The 24,438-nt window shown below is 44.9% G+C and overlaps 2 protein-coding genes across 2 annotated transcripts in view; one reads left to right on the top strand and one right to left on the bottom strand.

The window, feature by feature from the left end:
* LOC147454478 (proteasome subunit beta type-2-B-like) overlaps positions 1 to 22,271 on the top strand; it is a 39,387-nt gene extending 17,116 nt beyond the window's left edge. Inside the window, exon 4 of the mRNA XM_086516417.1 lies at positions 21,750 to 22,271. Within this exon, the coding sequence (XP_086372543.1) occupies positions 21,750 to 21,985 (236 nt within the window). The 3' untranslated portion in view covers positions 21,986 to 22,271. The remainder of the gene's footprint in view (positions 1 to 21,749) is intronic.
* LOC147454479 (uncharacterized) lies at positions 283 to 2,463 on the bottom strand. Its single transcript, XM_086516909.1, has 4 exons — positions 2,050 to 2,463; positions 1,785 to 1,980; positions 1,101 to 1,651; positions 283 to 990 (listed from the first exon to the last, which is right to left on the bottom strand). The coding sequence occupies exons 1-4, from the start codon at positions 2,461 to 2,463 to the stop codon at positions 283 to 285; spliced, it is 1,869 nt and encodes a 622-aa protein (XP_086373035.1).
* Positions 22,272 to 24,438: the final 2,167 nt, after the last annotated feature.

The raw sequence follows: 24,438 nt of genomic DNA, 5'->3' as shown, positions 1-24,438 counted from the left end.
GACTGGAGAGAATCAAGATGGTGCTTCAGACCTCTAACTAATGATTCATAAAGTAACCTCCAAACAGAAAGGAGTCAAGAGTCAGGACAATAGAAGCAAGCCAAAAACATTCAGAAGTGTAGTCTCCTGAAGGCTGAATCCAAAACATAAGTAGAGAGGTGAGACTAGAGGCTAGAATCTAAACTGTAGACTCTAGAGTCAACACCATACGGGTAACGGCGTAAGTAAATGTCAAAAACCATGGTCCAGACTCCATAAGCAGGCGACCAGGCACAGTGAGCTCTAACTCTCACCATAGCTCACATCCTCATCGTCATAAGCAGCATCATCCTCGTCCTCGTCCTTGTTCTCGTCCTCATCCTCATCCTCATCCTCATCCTCATCACCACCAATTGAGCATGATGCTCCAATATGACTGGTCCCAGCAATGGGAATAGGCTCTATCGCATCTGTAGTACTCTCTGCAATGGCCTCCTGAATCTCTTGCAAGGCAAGCAAGCGGTCCTTATCTTTTTCCTTATTGAGCATTTCCAATGTGACCTCCATTCTCTCATAGCCGCGCTCTTTGATTTTGGATATGAGCCTCAAGTTCGTGTGTATGTACACAAGCTTCTTTGTATGAGATGGGAGTAGCATATTTCTTCTCTTGGTATGAATGAGAGAGAAGGTGCTCCAATTTCTCTCACATGGAGAGGCACATGTCCCTTGCGAAAGCACTCTCAAAGCAAGAGCTTGCAAAGCGGGTGTGCAAGCCCCAAAAGTTTCCCACCATTTCACTCCCTCTTGCATCCTCAATGCATCTTTTGCAATTGGATGAGCAAATGACTTGCTTTCAGCTTTATAAATGTCAAACTCATCAATTAGGGTGCCTTGCAAGGTCAAATCACCCTTGGTGTACCTGTCCAAGAATGTTATCCATCCTTCATGCACCTCGCCATCACTTTCTTGCCCTCTTCCTCGCCATATGGGATACAACATGTATCCAACAACGTGTAACGGTGTGTGCAACATATTCCATCTTTCAATGCATAGATCCCTAATCTCTCTCATCCTTGCAGCATGAATGCCTTGCATGTTTTCAATTTGCTCTACCATGCGATCGTAAGCTCGTACATAAGCCCCATGGTGGCTCCTTCCCTATCAGCCAAACGGAGAATTTTCAAAATCGAAGCACACATTTTCAAAATCAGCCTTGCCTCTTGCCAAAAGGATGCATTAAACACAATGTTCGAGACCTCAGTAGCCTTTTGAGTCTTGGATCTCTTCATCTTAACAAATTTGTCATCAATCATAAGCTTGCGCATACCTTGCATGCATCTCTCATCCACAAGATTGGCCAACATAATAAAGTAGTACGCAAATTGAGTGGCTGACGGCTTGACCAAGTCCTTCTTGCTAAGTTGCCGAAACAATGCCAACACAGTAGATTTTCTTGTCACAAATGTGACAATCTTTGTTGCATCCTCAAGCACTTTTCCAACCCAACCAATCTGTCCAATGTCCTCAAACAAAAGGTCCAAGCAATGGCAAGCACATCTGGTAAAAAAAATGTGTTTCCACTCCCTTTCAATCATCTCCCCAGCACCAACACAATTGGTTGCATTGTCCATGCATACCTGCACAACATTTGCTGGGCCAATCTCTCTGATAACTTGTTTGAGATGCTTAAAAATAAATTCCGATGTCTTTGTTTGTGTCTACAGCTTTCAAAAACACTGACCCATGAATAGAGCATGCAAGAAAGTTAATGATAGGCCCACGCCTAGTGTCAGACCATCCATCACACACAATAGAGCATCCATATCTTTTCCATTTCTCGCGTACACCCATGATCTCAGTCTTTACGTATTTAACCTCCTTATTCAATTCTGTGGTGCGCAAAGCATGATAAGAGGGGGGAACATACGAAGGACCTGCTTGCCCAATAGCTTTCACCATTTGCAAAAAGTAAGGGCTCCTTACTTTCCATGTAGGAATATCCTCAACATAAAAAAACCTGCGCAAGGCTTGGTCTGCTTGCTTCCGTGTTTGCAAGCCAAATGCACTCGCCAAACCCCCTTGAGAAACCTTCCTCTTTTTGCTTGAGGACCCCACATTGGACTTGGAAGAGCCACTTACATTAGTTGTTCCCTTAGCATGTGTACTCATTGAAGCACCTCCTTGAGCTTGAGAGGCATCTCCTTCCAAATCATTGACCAGTGCATCTACAAAAGCAGCTCTGTCTTCTCCCTCTGGTCTTGCATCTGCATGCAATCTTGTGACAATCTCTACAACATCTGCTGGGGCCTCATCACATGGGCCTCCCACACCATGGCCAGCAATGCCCAAAATATGTGCATGGATACGCAAAGGACCACCGTCCCATGAATGCCAACAAAAATTACATTTACATGTCCATTTTCCTTTTGGAAGACACTTCACTTGCTGCACATATTGCCACTCGGGACGCTTAGTTCGGCCCATCTGCAAACTTGCAAAGAATTCGGCTTGGAAGTTGGAACTTGGAAGATGGTGCAACGAACGAGCTTGAGCCTTGGAGTACTGAGCTGGCTGCTGCGCTGTGTGTTGGCGGTAGAGGTTGGAGGCAAGAGAGAGTGCGACCCGAGGGCGGAGACTCGAGAGGATGGGCGGGCTGATGTCCAAATCTCACTTCATACTCGCTCTGTGACAGTGTCTGAGTCTCTGCAATCTCTGTATATTCTATGCAGAGACATTCGCCTACAGACTATACGAGCTCGCGGCCAAAAAAGTGCAGCCGAAACCTTTGTGCCCCAAATTGCTGGCTGCAGGTACGAAATCCCCATCCGTACTCCATTCGTACCCGTACCCGTACGGCAGTACGGCAGGCCATCCGTACGCGAACGAAAAAAACTATGCTGTTCTACCAAAGGTAAAAACCTTTCCCAAGTAGTCTTCTGATCTAAAAAAGAAGACTTCAACAAATCCAGTACCACTGAATTAGCAATCTCTGATTGCCCGTCAGTCTGTGGGTGGATCAATGATGAGAACTGCAACCGCGTGTCTATGTTCTTGCAAAATAGCCGTCCAAAACAAACTCGTGAACTGGGGTCCTGTCGGAGACAATCGTCTCAGACATGCCATGTAATCTGAAGACCTGGGCAATAAACAATCGTGCCCACGCTGTGTTCTCGGGAGATGAAATCCATTGTAATACTTTCCCAGGGGCGGGTGGGTATGGGCAAAGGTTGTAACAATCACTGTGTCACAAGACGGGCACCACGTGCAAATAGAAACGAACAGATTGAACAGACTTTTAACACTTCAAGAACAACTGAATTGAAAGAGAGAGACGACACGCGACACGGAGTGGCGGAATTCCACCCTAGAGAGTATTGGCCCCAAACCTTGGCGCCCCTTTCGGTGTTTCTTTATATTGCATCAACACAGTACAAGCCTGTACTCCAGACTCTCCACCTTCTCCAGGAAGCATGCCAGAGAATGAGTCCTAACCTCATATTTAAAGGCCCTTGGCTTGAAAAGCAGTTATAGTGAAAAGCCTTTAAAACTCAAAAGCATCTGGTCCAAAAGCAAAGCCAAAAAGCTGCCAGCGCAATTTACGGAAATCCGTACAGCCAACAGGAAATCCGTCATCATGTCAGCGCAATTTTCAAAAATGTGCCACGTCATTTGTTTTTGCGTGTGTGTGGGTCCAGCTTTTTTTAAATCCTTTGTCACTTGGGGCCCCATCAAACGGCGTCCCCATAAGTTGATAGGACTTCTTCTTCTGTTACTTGTTCTTCTTAGGGTTTAGGCCCCTCGGCCACATCTGTAAGTTGACTCTATTCTTTAGGCTTTGACACGTCAGCATTTTGTTACATCTCCCCTTCTTGAAAGAGAGTAATCGTCCGCAATTACAACATATCTGCAAAACAACTCAAGTTAGCTCAAAAAATTTTGAGGGTCATTCTGAGGGACAATCAGTTTGCTCTTTTTATTAAGGAGTTAGCTTCTCCTTTCTGCTCTTTTGATTAAGGAGTTAGCTTCTCCTTTCGGCTGTTTTAATCAAGGAGTTAGCTTCTCCTTTCGGCTGTTTTGATCAAGGAGTTAGCTTCTCCTTTCTTCTCGATCGGAACTCTTGATATTCCGGCGTAGTAAAAGTTGCCATCACACCCAGACTGTACTGATCTTCCACGGGTGTCTTATGCACTAAAATTACATACCCAGGCAATCTCATCCAATTAGGAATTTTCAGTAGTTGGCACATCACAATGCAACACAAATGCTTACATATGCATGTTACAAGACATAGAAACATAAAGCTGTCGATGAACACTCCTCCCGCATAACCTAACAAGGTCCGGGTTGGGAGATATTCAACGACTCCCTCATCACTCCTCCCGCATAACCTAAAAAGGTCTGGGCCGGGAGATATAGAGGCCTTTTACAACCAAACGCCCCCCAGACCGCACCCTGCGTCGTTTGGAGGTGCTGAGAGTAACCACTACTCAGACTTCTTAATACTTCTCCCGAATAACCATCCAGGTCCGGGTCGGGAGTCACAACAACAATTGTTTTACAAACATACAACCAAACTCTCCCTAGGCATTGGCCTGCGTTGTTCGGAGGTTTTCAAACATACAACGAAACACTCCCCAGGCATTGGCTTGCGTCGTTCCAAGGTTCAAGCAATACCAAAACAATATTTCTCACTTCTCCACTTGGGAGTAAAATCACCAATCATTGAAACCAATATCAAACCAGAGTCAAACAATTCAAATCGGCACCAAAACAGGTCAAAAACAGATACCATCCATTTCAAACAAATTCCAAACAGGATCACCAAACAAGACCAAACAGAACTCAAACTTAAAAAGCAATCTCGACATCAGTCGAGCTCGAAAAGTCGACCGACTTTCCATCTTGAAACCTGCACCAAAAATTAGGGGTAGGTTCATTCCATAAGGTCGTAGCCGAGCACAGCATGGTGCATCAGCTCTTAGACAAACAATGTTTCTTTGGCGGCGATGGTAGTCCCAAGATAACAATCGCACTGGACCACCAAGGTTATCAACTCGAGAAGAGACATCTACTGAGAGATGTCGAGAAATTTCAAGATATAATTTGCTAGGGTTTCCATGGCAAGCATTTCAAGATACCCCACTCTGCCAGAAGCTGCACTCCGAAGGAAGATGTCAGAAACCATACAACTTCGGGAAAAATTTTTCTTGAAAGCTTGCCAAGTACTTGGAGTATGTTGCTTGGTAGCTATCAACATCTGCATGGCACTGCCTCTGAGAAAAACAGTGACTCGAAACAAATCTTGGATCCTTCTTTTGCAAGTGATCTTAATGGCTTATGCCCTGTAAGACATGAGCGGTGAAGACGGGAGCGCGTCGATGCGCGATGAAGTAAGGTGGGGTGGTTGATAAGTCCGGGGTCGGAGGGCGAAGATCCCTCAACTAAAATTCCAATAGCTCTGTCTGCTCTTTTGTAGGACCAATATGCTTTCAGAAAAGCACACGCCTGATGCTCTGATACCATTGTCACAAGACGGGCACCACGTGCCAATAGAAAAGAACAGACTGAACAGACTTTTAACACTTCAATAACAACTGAATTGAAAGAGAGAGACGACGCGCGACACGGAGTGGCGGAATTCCATCCCAGAGAGTATTGGCCCCAAACCTTGGCGCCCCTTTCGGTATTTCTTTATATTGCATCAACACAATACAAGCCGGTACTCCAGACTCTGCACCTTCTCCAGGAAGCATGCCAGAGAATGAGCCCTAACCTCATATTTAAAGGCCCTTGGCCTGAAAAGCAGTTACAGTGAAAAGCCTTTAAAACTCAAAAGCATCTGGTCCAAAAGCAAAGCCAAAAAGCTGCCAGCGCAATTTACGGAAATCCGTACAGCCTGCCACGTCATCATGTCAGCGCAATTTTTGAAAATCTTCCACGTCATCAGTTTTTGCGTGTGTGCGGGTCTTGCTTTATTTTAATCCTTTATGTCACTTGGGGCCCCATCGAACGGGTCCCCATAAGTTGGTAGAACTTCTTCTTTTGTTACTTGTTCTTCTTAGGGTTTAGGCCCCTCAGCCACATCTGTAAGTTGGCTCCATTCTTGAGGCTTTGACACTTCAGCATTTTGTTACACCCTGTGCTTTATGCCTGTCAAACTTGACCTTCTGGCATACCAAGCAATTGCGCACTTTCTCGTCCACATCCTTCTTGAGTCTCTGTCAAAAGAAGTATCTGTCTACCCCTTTCAAGGTGGTAGCAATGCCGCGATGACCCGTAAAAGGCGGACAATGGCATTCGGTTAGAACCTTTTCCTCAACGGCTGTGTAACGCACAACATGGTTTTCTTCATCAAGTAGCCATCCCAAATGAAATAGTCCGCTACTATCTCCCCTTTCTGTATTCAATTGGATACATCTGCAAATTTTGTCCTGTGGCGTATTGACCGACCATATCCTCGAAGTTCTTATGATGTATCGCAAAAATAGCGAGAACCAACGGCTTTCGGGACAAAGTTAATTTGCCACCAATTTCTTCTGTGCCTGCACATGGACAATCCGTAACTAAATCGTGACAAGACGTTTGCCCACCGCATTTGCTTTTTCCGATAGCTGCTTCTGTGACAAGTAGTGTAAACTCCCATCATCTGTGAAAATCGTAAAATCGGCTCCGAGTAGGTAATGTCGCCACTGAATAAGAGCATGGATAGCCGCCAAAAGCTCTTTCTCACAAATCTGAGCTGTCAATTCCGGCCTTGAGAACAATCGACTCTTGTAGGCAATGACATTGGCCTTCTTGCGTTAAGACCGCATCCAGACTACGACCACAAGTATCACAATAGACTTCCAACGACTTCTTCAAGTCTGGCAAAGTCAAAACTGGTCCTGTAGTTAATTTCTCTTTCAAAGTCTGAAAGGCAGTCACCTCTATGGGTCCCCACGAGAAAGGGACTCCTTTCTGTGTCAAGATATGCAAAGGGGAGGCAACCTCTTCAAACTTTCGAATGAACCGCCTGTAGAACGAACAAAGTCCCAAGAAGCTTCCAACTTCCTGGACATTCTTCAAATCGGGCCAATCACGAATAGTCTCTATCTTGGCCAGATCCATTTGCACTCCTACTGCTGAGACAATGTGTCCCAAAAATTGTATCTCTGGTAGGAAAAATTCACATTAATCACTAACTTGTGATATCGTAATGCCTGAAAGACCTGAAGCAGATGATATCTATGTTCAGCCTCATTCTTGGAGAAAACAATGATATCGTCAAAGAAAGTGCCAACAAATACTTGTACTCTCGAAAAATCCTGTCCATCGTCCGGTTAAATGTCGCAGGAGCATTGGTTAAGCCAAAAGGCATCGCCAAAAACTCAAATAACCCAAAAGTCATCCAAAAGGCTGTCTTGTAGACGTCTTCCGACGCGATTCGGGTCTGATGATATCCACTCTTCAAATCAATCCTGCTAAAATACGAGGATCCTTGTAATCTGTTGAGTACATCATCGATCCTAAGAATCGGAAATCTGTTCTTGATGGTGATTTTGTTGAGAGCTCTATAATCGATGCACATTCTCCAAGATCCGTCTTTTTTTCAAAACCAACAACACCGGGGAGCAATACGGTCAAGTACTAGGCTGGACAAGACCCTTTTCCAAGAGGTCTTTCACTCGGTTCATAATCTCTTCGTTCTGGGCTCGGCTCATAGAGTAAGGTGGCCGGTTGAGTGGTGTGCTTCTTGGTATCATATCAATAGTATGATCCTTGGGACGAGTGGATGGTAACTCACCTGACAGGCCTTTTGAAAAGCAATCGCATGAGTGTGGAGAAAATTTTGGCGTTCTTTTGTTCAGGTCAAAACATATTCGACCTTCATTCATCGTTCAGTTCTCCCCCCCAAAAAAGTGAGTAAAGAAACTGAAGTTCATCAAGTACAACCTCTGAGCCCTTCATTTGTCAAAGTCGAATTCTCGGCCCGGTAGTCAACCACGGCGTTGTTCTTGTGGTACCAAGGGATTTCTAGTAGAACGTCCCAACCTTCCAAGGCAATTACGTAAAACTCCGCGTGCCCTAAACACCCCTGTCATTGCAAACGAAGTTTGCCAATGCTCGGTGGAATAGCAACATCCCGTCCGGGTGCCACTCGAACTACCTCCGTCTGTGGCCTCAGCCTGTCGGACGTGATTCCAAATCGAGCCGCGAATTCAAGAAGTTGGCCGTGGCTCCTTCAAAAGTGCTTCCTGATCTTTCCCTTTGCCCGGCAAAAGTTTGTACTTTCATTCATTTGATTCGGTTCAGGCACCACGCAATGTGGTACCAGTTCTGCTTTTTATCTGCCTTTTCTGCCCCGTCCCTCAACTGCTTTAGAACTTTCTGGCCTTTCTTCATCCTATTCATTCGGTGCCTTTTTAGGGCACTTTGCGGAGAGATACCCAGTTTCCCCGCATTCAAAGCACTTCCCCTCCTTTATGTAGAGAGTCCTCTCTTGAGGAGTAAGCTTGGGTCATGCATCCTTTTCGTTCTGTTTTGGGTTGCTCTTTCTTTTTCTACTTTCATTTTTCGAAGCCTGTTCGGCTCTTTGCGTCATGATCTCATCTGTGGGGTAGGTGAGACTGCCAGAGTGATGGCAAAACCCCGTTTCGCATGACTCATCAACTCCCGAATGGAAGTTGACTTTTGTTCTAAGCAGTGATCTCGGATTTCTGTAGGTAGACCCAAGGTAAACCGCTCAATCTGTTCCTTGAACAAGATCTTCTTATATGAAGAGGCGGGTAGAAAAGAGCTCCAGAATCTCTCGCAATAGGCGTCCATTGTATCCTTCTTGGTCATCCGAAGATGGTTCCAAGCATTTCGTATATCGCGTTCATACTCTCGAGTCAGCCGAGAAGAAATAAAAAAGCCTCTTGAATTTCAGCCATTTAATTGGCGCAGTCTTGTTTAATAGAAGCGTGGACCACCAAGTTCGAGCATTCCCCTTAAAGTAAGAGGCAGCTCTCTCTGAGTAACGCCCTCCCGTGAAAGCGATGTCGAACTGCTGTACAAAAGACAAAGCCTTCGAAGCATCTCTATAACCACAAAACGTGTCAAATTTAATTGACTGTCCACCTTCTTTAAACTCTCAGCTTTCTTGCTTTTGTCTTCCAAAAAGTCATATTGGTTGGCTTTATAAAAAATTCTTCCTTCTTGCATAAAAGTTGCTGTCATCATAGTCTGAACTGTTTGTAGACGAGTCCTCTGTAGAACTGTCAATCACGGGGCGAGATTTAGGCTTTTTTGCCTTTTTCTTACCCTTTCCGAAGCTTTGCTCTTTTGCTTCGCTTGTCCATGTCTTTCTTCGAGTACAGGTTCTGCGTTTCTGCACTCGTCTGTCTTTTTGGCTTTACTCCCTACCTATACTTGAACATGGACCATCTAGAAGTGAAACTGTGACACGAGGGTAGCCCATTGCATCTGCTTTTCCGAAAGCTTCTTTTGTGACAAGAAGTAGCGTAAACTTTGATGATCCGTAAAGACTGTATAATCAGCTCCAAGTAAATAGTGTCGTCACTGAGCAACATGGATCATTGTCAGTAGCTCTTTTTCATAAATCTGTGCAACCATTTCAGTACGTAAAAGCATCCTGCTTTCATAAGCAATTACATGGCCTTCTTGCATAAAGACTGCTCCCAAAGTGCGATCGTAAGCATCACAGTAAACTTCGAATGGCTTTTGCAAGTCTGGTAAGGCCAACACGTCTAGTAGTCAACTGTTCATTGAGAGTCTCAAAGGCTGCAATCTCTGTCGGTCCTAAGTAAAAAGAACTTCTTTTTGAGTCAGCATATGCAAAGGAGAAACTATCTCTGCCAATTTCTGAATGAACCAGCGATAATATAAGCATAGGCCGAGATAAGCTTTGAACCTCATAAACATTCTTCAAATCAAGCCAATAACGAATAGTCTCAATTCTGGTCGGGTCCATCTTTACCCCTACTACTGAGACGATGTGTCCCAAGTAGTGTATCTGAAAAAAAATTCGCTCTTTTTCGCATTTATAGCCAATTTATGCTCCCGCAGTGCTTGGTAAATTCTCTGAAAATCCCAAAAGCTGTCCTGAAAGTTGTCTTGTACACATCTTCGGGAGCAATTCAAATCTGATGATAACCACTCTTCATATCAGATTGGCAAGTAGATCCCCGAGTCTGTCGAGTATATCATCGATCCTCGTAATGTGGAAATCTGTTCTGGTTCATTGTTTCTTTATTTTGGCCTCGGCTAACTCTGTAAGGTGGTCGGTTTGGTGGTGTACTACCAGGAATCGATCATGTGATCTTCAGGACGTGGAGGAGGTAACTCGCTTGGTATGCCCTCAGAGAAACATTCAGCCTAAACTTGCAAAAAATCTTGTTGTCAAACCGGTGACATGGCATACTTGGACATACTCACAGCATGCTACAAGCCCGGAAAATGCGGCAGCATGACACGTGGCAGACAATCCGGAAAACCCGCTGATAGGCTGATGGCGCCGTACGGCAGCTCCGTGATTTGCGGCGCGAAAAGTGGGACTGGCTGTACGGAAAACTGCTTTTGCGCTGATCTACTCATGACGTGGCAAAGCGTACAAAAATCCCTGATTTCATGCTTGCTGAAAATTGGCAGCTTTTGGGGCTCAATTGCTTTATTTTTGAGAAGCTTTTGATTATTGCTTTTGGGGCTCTACTTTTGGGCATCTCTTGTAACTTATAAATAAGTGGGCAGGGCCCTCACTTCTCAGGGCATCTGGACACAGAGTCTGAGAGTGAGAACCCTCCCACTCTCTTGTACTCTGAACACAGATCAATACAAAAAGAAATACGGAAAGGGGCGCTAGTCTTTGGGGCCAATATCTCTAGGCACAGAACTCTGCCGGGTCGTGTCGAATCAATTGTGAATTGTGAATTGTTTTGAAGTGAATCTCTACTGTGTCGCAGTAGAATCCAGACTTGGAGTGTCCAAGTTTGTTACAGTGGTATCAGAGCACAGAAAGATTCTTCTTCTACGGAGGATCCGATCCTTTTTGCAGCGCACACAGCTTTTGGAAAAGAATCTTCGTGTCCCGACCCCGGACTTATTAGTCACCCTTCATACATCACGCATTGGGCGCGTGTAACAGGCTTGGACACTCCAAGTCAAAAATCTACCGCGATAGCACAAATAACCACTTCAAAAATAGTTCACAGTTCACAATGGATTCCACACTGGCCCGGTGGAGTTCCGTGCCTAAAGGTACCCCAAAGACTGACGCCCCTTTCAGTATTTCTTTTTGTATTAATTTGAGTTCAAAGTACAAGAGTGCGGGCATGCGCTCACACTCAGACTCTGCGTCCAGATGCTCTGAGTTGTGAGCAGAGTTACCCAGAACGCGGAACGGGAACGGCGATGGGCCTCCCTGCAGAACGAGGGAAAGGGAATGGGCCCGGAACGGGAACGACACGGAACGGGAGGCTAAAAAACACCCAAATATTGTTTTTTTTTAGCGTTGTGTTTTTGAAAACAAGTACTACTAGAGTCCTTTGACTCTAATACCCACAAAAAACACGATTCGAAGACCATTCAACCTTATTATGACTTGATTGAGATGTGCGACGCCCAGAGTACATAGCACATACACAACATTGAGCAAACACAATGCCCATACACAATTGTCAATAACATATGTAATTACATATTAGAGCTCTCAAATAATTGCAAGAGTAGTAGCCAGAGATAACACTTTTCGCTTAATTATGGCTAACAAGGGCCGCCAAGGCGCTATAAAAAAACCAAAGGTGACATACCATAATGAGAGCCGAGACTACAAGGGGGGCAAACCAGTGACCACAATACCAAAAGACTGAAGGTGACAAATACCATAAAGATGCTAGTAGCTACAAATGTTGAAGAGGGCAAGGCTCAAGCAGCCATACAAAAAGGTAAGGATATATCATAATGGAAGTCCTAAAGTCGCGACTCGCAACTCTCGAGCCTCAAGACTCAAGACTCTAAGAGCCACTAGCCTGAGAGGCCTCCCAATCCGTAGTAGTCAGCTGTAAATCATGCACATCCTCCCATTCCTCATCATCGAGCTCTAGGCCCGGCTCGATCTCAGCCACGGATGAAGTACCTGGTGTTGGTGGATGTGCATCTCGACCTACCTGAGGAGCCTCTTGCTCCATCTCCCACTGTGTAAAAGGATCTGTCTGTTTGTCTGTACTCTTGCAAAGCATTTTCAAATTTGCACTGACAAAGACAAGATCATTAGCCTTCTCCACTCCAAGCCGATTCCTCTTCTTGGAAGCAATGTGGCTAAAGGTACTCCAGAATTGCTCCAAGCATGAGGTACTAACTGACTGGCTGAGAATACGGATCGCCAATCTCTGAAGCTGAGGGCCATCATAGCCATAGTCCTCCCACCATAACACCGAACCTATCTTCCTGCGATCAATCTGAGCATCTGGACCGCCAAATGACCCCGTATCTCTCTGTAATGTCTCAATTGATCTTTGACAATGCGTCGCCCATCTCTGTCTAGAACCATCTTGTTTGGTTCATGACTTCTCTATCTGTCTCTTGCCCTGCACCTTGGAACTCTGGATCCACCATGTACGCTGCCCCGTGTAAAGAAGAAGCATATGAATTCCACCTTGAGGTGCAAAGCGCATGGATCTCCTCATATCGCTCTGCTCTCGGCTCAAGCTGTGCAAGCTGCTCGATCATGCGGTCCATTGCCTCATAAATCTTGCCAATGCAAGGATCTATGCCATCCAGAACTCGAAGCAAATGAACCATCGGTTTTACCTGTGCGTCTAGACTCTTGAGCTCCTTCCAGAACTCAAGATCCTCTGCCTTATCCTTGCACAAAATCCCTGCAATTGTCTTTGCATAGGGAGAGGTGGTGAACTCATCACTGATGAAGACCAGTCGGACCGCATTTTGACATTCAGACAGCCTGCGTACAAGAAGAAAGTTGAATGCGAAGCAAGTGTCTGAATACTTTAGAAGCACTTTGCCGCCCGACCTCTTGAGGTACTCACTCCGAACCAAGTTGTGATTGTTGATGAAAGTAACAATCTTCACTGCATCAGCTATGAGTGGAGCGATTTAGTCTAGCTTGCCGATGTCTTTTAGAAGTTTGTTCAAGCAGTGTGCCATGCAAAAGCACACTGCCACATGCGGATAGTGACCCTCTATAATAGCTGCTGCTGCCCTGTTTGATGCCTCCCTCTATGACAAAGGCCACCACGTGTTGCTCACCAATCAATTCTATGGCCGCTGTCCACTTTGCACAAAGGACATCGGCGGACTTGCCACTCTCGGTGGCATCATGAGAGTGCACAAAGTACATTTATTCACTCGAGTATGCGACGAGACCATGGATAGATCTCTTCCTTGTATCGCTCCACCCGTCGGCAATGAGGGAAACGCCATCTTTTGCCCAAAGACGTTGAGTGTTGCTTGCTTCACGATAGCCTTCTCTCGATCGAGCAAAGTGGTTCTGAGAGCCTCTGAAGATGGCGGCACATAGCCGGTGCCATACTCTCCTATCCGTTGCACCATGACTTTCCAATACTCTGACCTATTTCGATCAAACATAGAAGAGGTTAGTATCAAAAAGGCGGAAACGACGATAACGGAAGAAATGAGAGAAGGTTGATAAATCATAGAACATATCTCGCTGCGACAAATGGGATATGGTCGTGATAGAAGAATCGGGCCACGGTCGTATCCACCTCTTCCTTCTTCTTTGGGTCCCAAGAGGTGGCAAGGGTCCTTTGGCGACGAATCGGACCCGATGAAGATCCACCGGCACCTAAACCGGGTAGAGAGGAAGAAGGGAAAATGAGAGTCTTGGGTCGATACCTTTGCGTGCGGGCTTGGCTTTATTGTTGAATTGCCGATCCTTTTCCTCGAGCTCCTTCCTCTTCTCGATGGTTACGTTGGTGCCAAATATCACCTCATGTCCCGGCACTCGAAGAAAGTGTGCCCTCACTTTGTCATGCCTCCCTTTCCGTGTGTAAGAGTATAGCTTGCATGCCTATGCATGAGAACCTCCTGCAACCGACAAGGTGCCCTCCGAGGTCACTTCATCCCACCATGACCATTCCTTCGCCTTTTGAGTGCTGCCCGCATGAACGGAGGGGGTTGTACGAGAAGAAGAGGCCATGGAGTGATGGATGATGAAGACAAAAGAGAGTCGCGATAGAGAGCTTGAGAGAGAGCGTGAGCCTTGAAAGTTGAGAGCAAGAGAGAGCTTGAGCCTTGAGAGCCTTGAACTTTGAAGGCTTGAAGGCTTGAAGGCTTGAGAGTCGTGACTCGAGAGACCGTAGCGCCGAGGGGAGCTTGAAGGCTTGAAGTTGAGAGCAAGAGAGAGAGAGAGAGCCTTGAGAAGTTGAGAGCTTGAGACTTGAGTGAGCTTGAGAGGAAAGGGTGAGGGGGTAGCTAGTTATATAGGAGTGCTCATTGCTTAAGCCTCATGGGGCGCTTATAAAAAACTAGCCGTTTATGACCGTTTATAAAAAAAACTAGCCGTTTCTGACTTTCTGTCCGTTGCAGGCCGTTTCAGGTCTGTTCCGGCCGAACGTTTTGATTTCAAGCAGGCAGTCGGAATGGCTGCCGTTTCGGGGGCGTTCCCATTTTCTCCAGCCGGTCGGAATCCCGTTCTGGCATTCCTGGCAAGTTATACTCCGTTCCCCGGTAACTCTGGTTGTGAGAGGCCTGCTCACGTATTTAAAGAGTACAAGGGATGCCAGAAGCAGAGCCCCAAAAGCTGGTAAAAATCAAAAGCTTGAGTATTTTTAAAAGCCTCATAAAAATAAAGCAAAGGCTCTCTCTCTCTCTTATGCTTTTAATAAAATAAAGCAAGAGCTTCTCTCTCTCTCTCTCTCTCTCTCTCTCTCTCTCTCTCTCGCTCTCTCGCTCTCGCAAAATTGCGTAAACTAAAGCAGCCAGCTTTTTGCGTAGAGATGGCTGCCGTACAGTTGCCGTAAAACACAGAATTCCGTACAACCAGTGCCACGTCAGCATTCCGTCATTTCTGTCGGGTTGTGCGGGCCTGACACGTCAGCATTTCAGCGTAGATTCCGGGACCAGCCAACCGGGGAGAAGGTGTGTGCTTTGCTCTGCTGCTGCCTCTTGTCTAGCACTATGCCTGACACAACACCTGGGTGTATGTGTCTTGCCCAAAAGGCTGCCAAGTATTTGATTTGTGACATACCCCCCTCTTGAAAGCATTGTAATCGCCCTCGATTACGCCTGCAAAACAGACAGAGGCCATAAACTGTCTTAGCAGACACTGACTGTTAGTACCTATGCACTAGGAACACACATCTAGCACATGTACCAATCGACAGTCACATCACACGACATCACTAGACATCACTAGACATCACAGGACATCACATGACATTCAACATTCATTCGGATCTTAGACTATAATTTATCAGCAATGCAGTTAGCAATCGCATCTAGATCCAGTTGGGACCTCATAGATGCCCGATTGACTAACCCCTATTGCAACCATGTCTATTCAAGATCAATTAAACCAAAATGCTGCAGTCATTTCGTCTATCAGTTCCTGCACTTAAAAATAAGCCAAGAACAAATCAGTTTCATATTTCGGAATTCCATTTCATAAAGTCATATAGCAGAATACTGTCAGCTCTCAGTATCCCTGAAGCTCAAAGAGACATCAATGACTCTAGTATTCTAAAAATCAAGGCATCTGTTGACAAAGGAGCGGAGTAACTCCCCTCTTGTGCATCCCACTGCACCGGATCTGCGGCCAAGCTGAATTCAGGGTTCCATTTGGAATAGACTATGCTAAACCAAAAGCTTCAAGATAAAGGTTCACAATCTGAGGAGTATCTGCTAGGTCCTCCTTCTCCATCCACTTCTCATCGAATGCAGGATAGTTCTTGAATTTAACCAAGAACCGCCTTCTTACTTTACCCTTATTCTTTGTGTCCTTACGTGCCAAAATCTGTTCAGGGACAAGGATCTCCTCGTTTTCTTCCACTTCGAGTTGCTCATCAGGCTCCCCATCATCGGGCACATCACCTTTAAAAAGTTTCAAGAGACTCACATGAAATGCATCGTGAATCCTCCAAGTGTCACGCAGTTTCAGTCGGAAGGAGACATCATTGATCTTTTCGGAGATCTGGAAAGCTCCATAGTATCTCATACTAAGCTTTGGAAAAAGCCTCTCCTTTTCCTTTTTCTTTCTCAGGCGTGCCTTCTCAAAACGTAAGAGCACCCAATCATCCTCCTTCAATTTCAAATCGTGACGATGGCGATCCGCTGCCTTTTTCTGTTGTTCTTGAGATTTTTGCAAAGCCTCGCGGACCTTGGCAAAAGCCGTGTGTAAATCGCGCGTATACTCATCAGCTTCAAAAATCTTATCTTTTGCGCTCAAGAAGGGTGGAACCTTCGTAGCACCTTCAATAATCTCAAATGGTGCCTTCCCCATCGAAGAGTGTATCGTGTTGTTGTAGGCAAATTCCACCAAAGGTAGATACTTTTCCCATTGAGTCTTCTAATCTGAGTTGCCTTTCATCTTGCCTTTTCTTCCACGTTCCTTAGCTGTTCTCGAACTCTCAAGCCTTTCGTCTTTCTTGTCATTCTGTTCTTTCTGTGCCTTTTTAGGGCACTTCACGGAGATATGTCCAGTTTCCCTGCATCCAAAGCACTTCCCCTCCCTGATGAAGCGAGCCCACTCCTGAGGAGTAAGCTTAGGTCGTGCATCTTTCTTTTCTGAGTTGCTCTTTCTCTTTCTGCTTTCATTGTCAAAGTCTGTTCAGCTCTTTGTGTCATGATCTCATTGGTGGGGTAAGTCAGACTGCCAGAGTGAATGGCAAAACCCTGTTTCGCATGACTCATCAACTCCTGAATAGAAGCTGACTTCTGTTCCAAGCAGTGATCTCGGATCTGTGATCTCGGATCTTTGTAGATAGACCCAAGGTAAACCGCTCAATCTGTTCCTTGAACGAGATCTTCTTAAATGAAGAGGCGGGTAAAAAGAGCTCCAGAATCTCTCGCAATAAGCGTCCACTGTATCTTTCTTGGTCATCCGAAGATGGTTCCAAGGAGTTCGTATATCACGTTCATACTCTCGAGTCAACCAAGAAGAAATAAAAAGCCTCTTGAATTTCAGCCAGTTAACTGGCGCAGTCTTGCTTAATAGAAGCGTGGACCACCAAGTTCGAGCATTCTCCTTAAAGTAAGAGGCAGCGCTTTGAATCTTAGAGTGCTCTGAGTAACGCACATCCGTGAAAGCGATGTCAAACTGCTGTACAAAAGACAAAGCCTTCGAAGCATCTCTATATCCAGAAAACGTGTCAAATTTAATTGACTATCCACCTTTCTTAAACTCTCGGATTTTTTTGCTTTTGTCTTCGAGAAAGTCATACTGGTTGGCTTTGTAAAAATTCTTCTTCTTTGCATAAAAGTTGCTCTCATCAGAGTCTGAATTGTCAATAGATGAGTCCTCTGTAGAACTGTCACTCACGGGGCGAGATTTAGACTTCTTTGTCTTTTTCTTGCCCTTTCCAAAGCATTGCTTCTTGCTTCGCTTTTTGCCTTTTCTATCTTCTTCCCTCGAGTCAGATGAGCTAGAAGAACTGTCAGAAGAAGAAGAAGAAGAAGAACTGGGTACTCCTTCAAATTGAACACGCTTCTTTTGTTTCTTTGTCTTTTCAAATGTCGTCTGACAACCCAAATAGCCCGGGAAGGCAATGCCTTTCTTCTGCTTTTTGCTGTGCTTTTCAGCTTTGTTTTGCGCATCAAAAAGCTGAGCAATTCGTGCATCCACCACCTCTTCTAATTCCTTCTCTGTATACTTCTTGGGAGTAGGAGGTTTCTTGAGAGTGGGTTTTGGGGGTGGTGTTGTGGTTTTCTACCACTGCGTGTGCACCTCCTCTAAAGAGGTCTTGCTCATATACTTTGCCGATCAATCGTTGACGCTCCATCTCTCGACGCTCTGCCGAAGTAGGCCGAGACGGGCCATGCTCCTTGCCTGAATCTTCGTTGTGATCCATTCCGCATCTCCGGATGCAGGGGGAGTCGACTGGTCCTTGCCTGAAGCCATAGGTGCCGCGGGAAAAAAAATTGGGATCGGATTTTCCGTAGAAGAGAAATCGGCCGTGCTCTGATACCAATGTAACAGACTTGGACACTCCAAGTTAAGAATCTACCGCGACAACACAAATAATCACTTCAAAAACGTTCACAGTTCACAGTTGATTCCACACTGGCTCGACGGAGTTCCGTGCCTAGAGGTATTGGCCCCAAAGAGCGGCGCCCCTTTCTTTTTGTATTGATTTGAGTTCAAAGTACAAGAGTGCAGGCAGGCGCTCACACTCAGACTCTGCGTCCAGATGCTCTGAGTTGTGAGAGGCCTGCTCACGTATTTAAAGAGTACAAGGGATGCCAAAAGCAGAGCCCCAAAAGCTTGTAAAAATCAAAAGCTTGAGTATTTTTAAAAGCCTCATAAAAATAAAGCAAAGGCTCTTTCTCTCTCTTTCTCTTATGCTTTCAATAAAATAAAGCAAGAGCTTCTCTCTCTCTCTCTCTCTCTCTCTCTCTCTCTCTCTCTCTCTCTCTCTCTCTCTCTCGCCTAAATTGCGTAAACTAAAGCAAGTCCAAAAGCTGCCAGCTTTTGGCGTAGAGAGGGCTGCCGTAAAACACGGAATTCCGGACAACCAGTGCCACGTCAGCATTTCGTCATTTCCGTCGGGTTTTGCGGGTCTGACACGTCAGCATTTCAACGTAGATTTCGGGACCAACCAACTGGGGAGAAGGTGTGTGCTTTGCTCTGCTGCTGATACCTGGAAGCACACCACCGAACCGGCCACCTTACTGTGTGAGCCGAGCCCAGAGTGAAGAGGTTATGAACCAAGTGAAAAACCTCTTGGAAAAGGGTCTTATCCAGCCAAGTACTTCACCTTACTGCTCGGCCCGGCGGAGTTCCGTGCCTAGAGATATTGGCCCCAAAGACTGGCGCTCCTTTTGGTATTTCTTTTTGTATTAATCTCAGTTTAAAGTACAAGGGAGTGGGAGGGTTCTCACTCTGAGACTCTCCGTCCAAATGCTCTGAGTTGTGAGAACCCAACCTAGTTATTTAAAGGTTACAAGGGATGCACAAAAGCAGAGCCCCAAAAGCTTCCAATTGTAAAGCAACTTAAAATAAAGCAAAGCTCCCAAAAGCTTCTCCAAGAAATTGCGTAGGATTTGCGTAGACAAAAGTTGGAATTTTCGTACAATTGTAGCGTGAAAAGCGGGGGTCCGTACGGCCAGCCACGTCAGCATTGTCAGCGGAATTTCCGCCCTAATTCTCGGAATCTGCCACGTCAGCCTGTACCCGCATGTCCCGGGCCTGCCAGTCGGGGTGTGTGTGTATCTGCTGCACCACATGGCCATGCCACGTCGCCGGTTTGTGACATACCCTCCTCTTGAAAGCATTGTAATCGCCCTCGATTACGCCTGCAAAACAGACAGAGGCCATAAACTGTCTTAGTAGACACTGACTGTCAGTACCGACGCACTAGGAACACACATCTAGCACATGTACCAATCAACAATCACATCACAGCACATCACAAGATATCACATGACAAATCACATTCAAAATTCATTTGGGTCTCAGACCATGATCAATCGGCAACATATTTAGCAATCGTATCTAGATCCAGTCCGGCCCTCACTTTTCAGGGCATCTGGACACAGAGTTTGAGAGTGAGAACCCTCCCACTCTCTTGTACTTTGAACACAGATTAATACAAAAAGAAATACTGAAAGGGGCGCCAGTCTTTGGGGCCAATATCTCTAGGCATGGAACTCCGCTGTGTCGAATCAATTGTGAATTGTGAATTGTTTTGAAGTGAATCTTTGCTGAGTCGCGGTAGAATCTAGACTTGGAGTGTCCAAGTTTGTGACACTCGTCGTTCCTTTCAAATTTTTTTTTCCAATCAAGTACAATCTCTTTGCCCTTCTCATTCGTCAAAGTCGCTTTCTTAGTCCGATAGTCATCCGCGACATTGTTCTTGTGGTACCAAGGGATTCCCAGGAGGACATCACACCCTTCCAAAGGCATGATATAAAAGTCCTCTTGCCCTAAATACCCCTGACACTGCAAACGAAGTTTGCCAATGACAGGTGTAATGGCAACATCCCGTCCGGGTGCTGCTAGAACTGCCTCCACATGTGGCCTTAGCCTATCGAGCGTAATTCCAAGTCGAGCCGCCAATGAAGTTGGCCTTGGCTTCTCCATGAAAGAAAATGAGGGCTTCCTAATCTTTCACTTTGCCCGATGCGCGACAAAGTTTTGTGCTTTTCGTGTCGGTCCCCACGCAATGTGGTACCAGTCTTGCTTTCATCTTTCCTTCTCTTCCGCACTCGGCTGCTGCTCTGTAACTCTCAAGCTATCTTTTGGTGGTCCTTTGGTTCATCTTCTTTTCAAGAGTTCTTGTCCATCTCTTTCTGCGAGTACAGGTTCCGTTTTTCTGCACTCGTTTGTCCTTTCGTCTTTTCTTCCAACTTAAGAGGAGAATCAATGGCCTCACACCATCTCGCGTAAATCTCATCAATCGAGTAATCCTCTAGGTGTTTCACAAATCTCGGGTCTTTGTAGTACTCGATCAATCTTTTCATCTATATGCCAACCTGTAGTTGACGTTGGTACTCCGTTCGGGCAAACTTTTCGCCAAATCTTCATTCTTTTCTTCAGTTCCTACGCCGGATTTCAACTTTTCTTTGCCTTCCCACTGAGAGGTGTTTTCTTTGTCAGATTCCCTACGAGAACCCATGTGTGTTTAAACTGGGATTCTTTATGGCTTATGCCTTGTAAGACAGAGCGATGAAGACGGGAGCGCGCTTGATGCGTGATATACGAAGGGTGGGAGTCGCTAATAAGTCCGGGGTCGCTGGCCACGAAGATTCTTTCACAAAAAACTGTGTGCGCTGTAGAAAGGATCGGATCCTTTGTAGAAGAAGAATCTTTCTGTGCTCTAATATCACTGTAACAGGTTTGAACACTCCAAGCGAGAAATCACTGACGACGTTAGTGGGGATGTCGTGGTATTTAGTCAATACTATGCATGATGGAGCTGATGGTTATATTGTATTGTGGGTGACTACCATGGGTCTATACCTTGCACTTTCCTTCAAGGGTGAATCTGGGCTTATCCTGGATTCATCTAGGTATAATCAATTCGTACAGCCTGTTGGCACCATAGTTACAGGGAATGGACATTTTCAGGTCTCCGTTCCCCGTTCCCATTCCAACTTCCCGTTCCGAATCTTTGTTCCGTGTTTCAAACGTGAGTATCCGTAACAGGGAATGGCATTCCATGCCCATTGCCGTTCCCTGTTCCCCGTTTCGATTTCCCGTTCAGGGTAACTATGGTTGGCGCATTTTACGGGGGGTGTGTGTGTGTGCCATGTCATCATTTTGTGACAGTCAGCCCTGTCTACGATATTATGGGTTGAAAACAGAGAAAAACAGCAAACTTGTAGTGATGGAAACAATCTCCAAAGGCACTTCTTCATGATGCAACTCGCCTGTTGGGTCCTGGCGACATCTTCTGATCTGAGAGAGAGAGAGAGAGAGAGATCGTTTTTATAGCTTCTTGCAGCCTGGCAAGAATAGGGGCTTTTGGTTGCTTTTCCCCGCAAGAATAGAGCAGAGGGGCGCCTAGAGAGAGTGGAAGTTGCTGGCTTGTTGCCGAGAGAGAGAGAGAGAGAGAGAGAGAGAGAGAGAGAGAGAGAGAGAGAGATTGATTGTTTTTCAGGTTCGAATTTCATTCTTTCCACCATGGACAAGCACTATCAAAAAGGCATGTCACTAGAGGAGTCTCTCAAACTAGTTGACATGTGCATTAAAGAAATAAGGACAAGGTTGGTTGCGTCTCCTCCTAATTTCTTGATAAAGATCGTAGACAAAGATGGAGCCCGGGTTCTATCATGGCAAAAGACTATTGAAGATGTGGCTGCCGATGTATCAGTCCCAGTTGCTGTCGAGGCATAAGAATCTTACCATTGTCAATATATGGTGTGAGAAGGCCTCACTTTATGAACTTGTCTGTGAGCAGACACCTTTTGCTAGAGAAAAATAGGCACAAATATAGTCTGCTGAGCAATGAGGGTCCTGTTTTTGCAGGCGGTTCTAACACACATTTGAATTGAAAATTTCACCAGGTGTTTCGGGTGGTTCTGTTTTGACTTATGTCATGTTAGTGTAGGCATTCTGCAGGTCATGTTGTTGGACTATACACTTCACGTATTTATCAAGCTGCCAAAAGTTGTGATACTTACATCAACGGTATCTTTCAGCATGGTGTTTTATTATGGATGTCTTAACAAAGACTTGAAGAAAGTAGATACTTAAACTAAGTTAGCCTCCTTTGCTCTGAAGGGAGGCATCTGCTTTCAATTTGTTAAAAGTGTTTTGTTGAGAAAGGCTTTTTCTCCATGGTGAAAAGACATTTGATCAAACCGTGCAGGGTTCTAGGTCATGTTCGATTTGACCAGTTTTGACTTGAGAATATTCTACAACAATATCAAGCGGATGATTGGTAGAGGTTTGTCGATCATAACATGGGGTTAGGACAGGTAGTGATGATTAACATGGTGTTTACTTTTATATTCGACCTTTCGTATAAAAAATGCAGGCAGTATATTTAGGTTAGCCAGTAGATTAGGGCAAGGAAACATGTTGAAAGTATGCACTTCAGTTCAGGAAATGCTAAAAATACTTGAAAGGGCGATGGTCAAGGTCAATATTACTTCTGGTAGATGCATTTGCTTCAGCTGCTTTAATTTTCTGTAGGTAAAGAGAAGGTGCAGACCTTGTTTACAAGAAGAGAGGTGGATGCTACCACATTTGGTGTTTATTTTATTTCTCTTGGGAGTTGAAGACATCACCAAAGTGCTTCACAATTTGTGCAATCACATGAAGCTTAGGGACTGATGCCTTGGCTTTTTGCTGGTTTGCTGGCTACTCGACTCTGGCTCTGACTATGCTAGGCGTGTATCTTGCAATCTGAGGGCTTGAATTTATTTGAGAGAGTTTGTACCATGTAATAAAGCTTGAAGGTTTTGTGCTCTCTTTTACAGGAGAAGGTTGACTAACAACATGATCCATGTTAATATTCTGAGAATTGTTTTGCTTCTTGGGTTGATCTGCAGATAACTTCAACTTTCGCGTCTTTTTTTTTCTTGTGGGCCATGTATAATTGTTGTTGAGATGCCAAGTGGTTAGCGTGGCTCTCTCTTGTATGTAGAGGCTTTTTGTTACCATTTCATCTTTGCATCAAAATTGTAGCTTTGCCCACATCATTCTCAACCTTGGTGATCAGAGAACTTGGCATGAGGGACTCTTCAGAAGCCAAATATACTCACTTCCTTTGCAGTAACCTTGGATGTGAAGAACGTTTTGCGGAACTACCCATGGAGTAGAGTCTTTACTTATGGGGTGACTAAAGGTTTAACATTGTGGTGATTTTTTTGGCTTGAGTATCAACTTCTGTACAACGTTGCTTTTCTAGCGATGTTTGAATTTGGAGGCAACATTCTTTGATTTTCTGGAGGGTCGTCCATCATATCTCCTCCTTCAGCCTGAAAGTTGATAAGTATTGGATTGCTTTGAGTTGTGAATTGTAGCTATTCAGGTATAGTTCTCTTTGAACTTTGTCAGGGGCAGCTTTCGTAAGCCATGGTGTGAAGCTATCCATCCCATGTGTTAGACAAGTATGCTGCCTTGCCAATACCTAGTCCAGGTTTTAGTATATGCTTTAGCGGATCTATTAGGTCTCCCCAATCTTAGAAAATAAAAATTCTTTCAAAACATATTAATTGCACAAGTGAAAAGTGAGTTTAGGAAATGAAAAGACACATGAAGGTGGAAAGTCAAAACACGAATGAAGGTGGAGAGTTAAAAGACTTTTTGTGTCCATATAAAGAAATAGTTGTTTCTTTGCTCTTTCATTTTTTCTTGAACGTTTTCTTCGAAATTGTCTTTAGCGTCTCTCTCTCTCTCTCTCTCTCTCTCTCTTTCTCTCTCCCCCTCTCCCCCAATGTTGTATTCATCTTTCTTAGGTAATATTGTTGCAAATTTATGTGCTTTGCCATTGCCTGTCGTTACGTGCTATAGATTAACGCATGGTTTTTTTTGTTTTTGAGTGGAATCTTTGAATTAGGAGCACCTTTTATTTTTTTTGAAGCCATTAGTGAGACTTAAGTCAATTTTATGAAAGAAAAGGTCACACATCAATTCAATGATTTTGATAAAACGAAGGAAAACTTCTGCAAACATCCAAAGGAAACTAATACTGAATTGTTTTCTTGTGTCGATAGCCTTTCAAGCAAACTAATGAATCAAAGTTTACCCACTTTTCTTGAAGAACTTGCATATGTGGACCTTTCTTATTATAATTGATGAGTTTTTGGCATGCAAAAATGCAAGCCCCAGCGGAGAAGTTA

Source organism: Adiantum capillus-veneris, chromosome 7 (assembly GCF_014529385.1).
Source record: "Adiantum capillus-veneris isolate H3 chromosome 7, ASM1452938v2, whole genome shotgun sequence".
Classification (NCBI taxonomy): domain Eukaryota; kingdom Viridiplantae; phylum Streptophyta; class Polypodiopsida; order Polypodiales; family Pteridaceae; genus Adiantum; species Adiantum capillus-veneris.
Note: the sequence above shows the minus strand (reverse complement) of the source record. Positions and strands in the feature narration are given on the sequence as shown.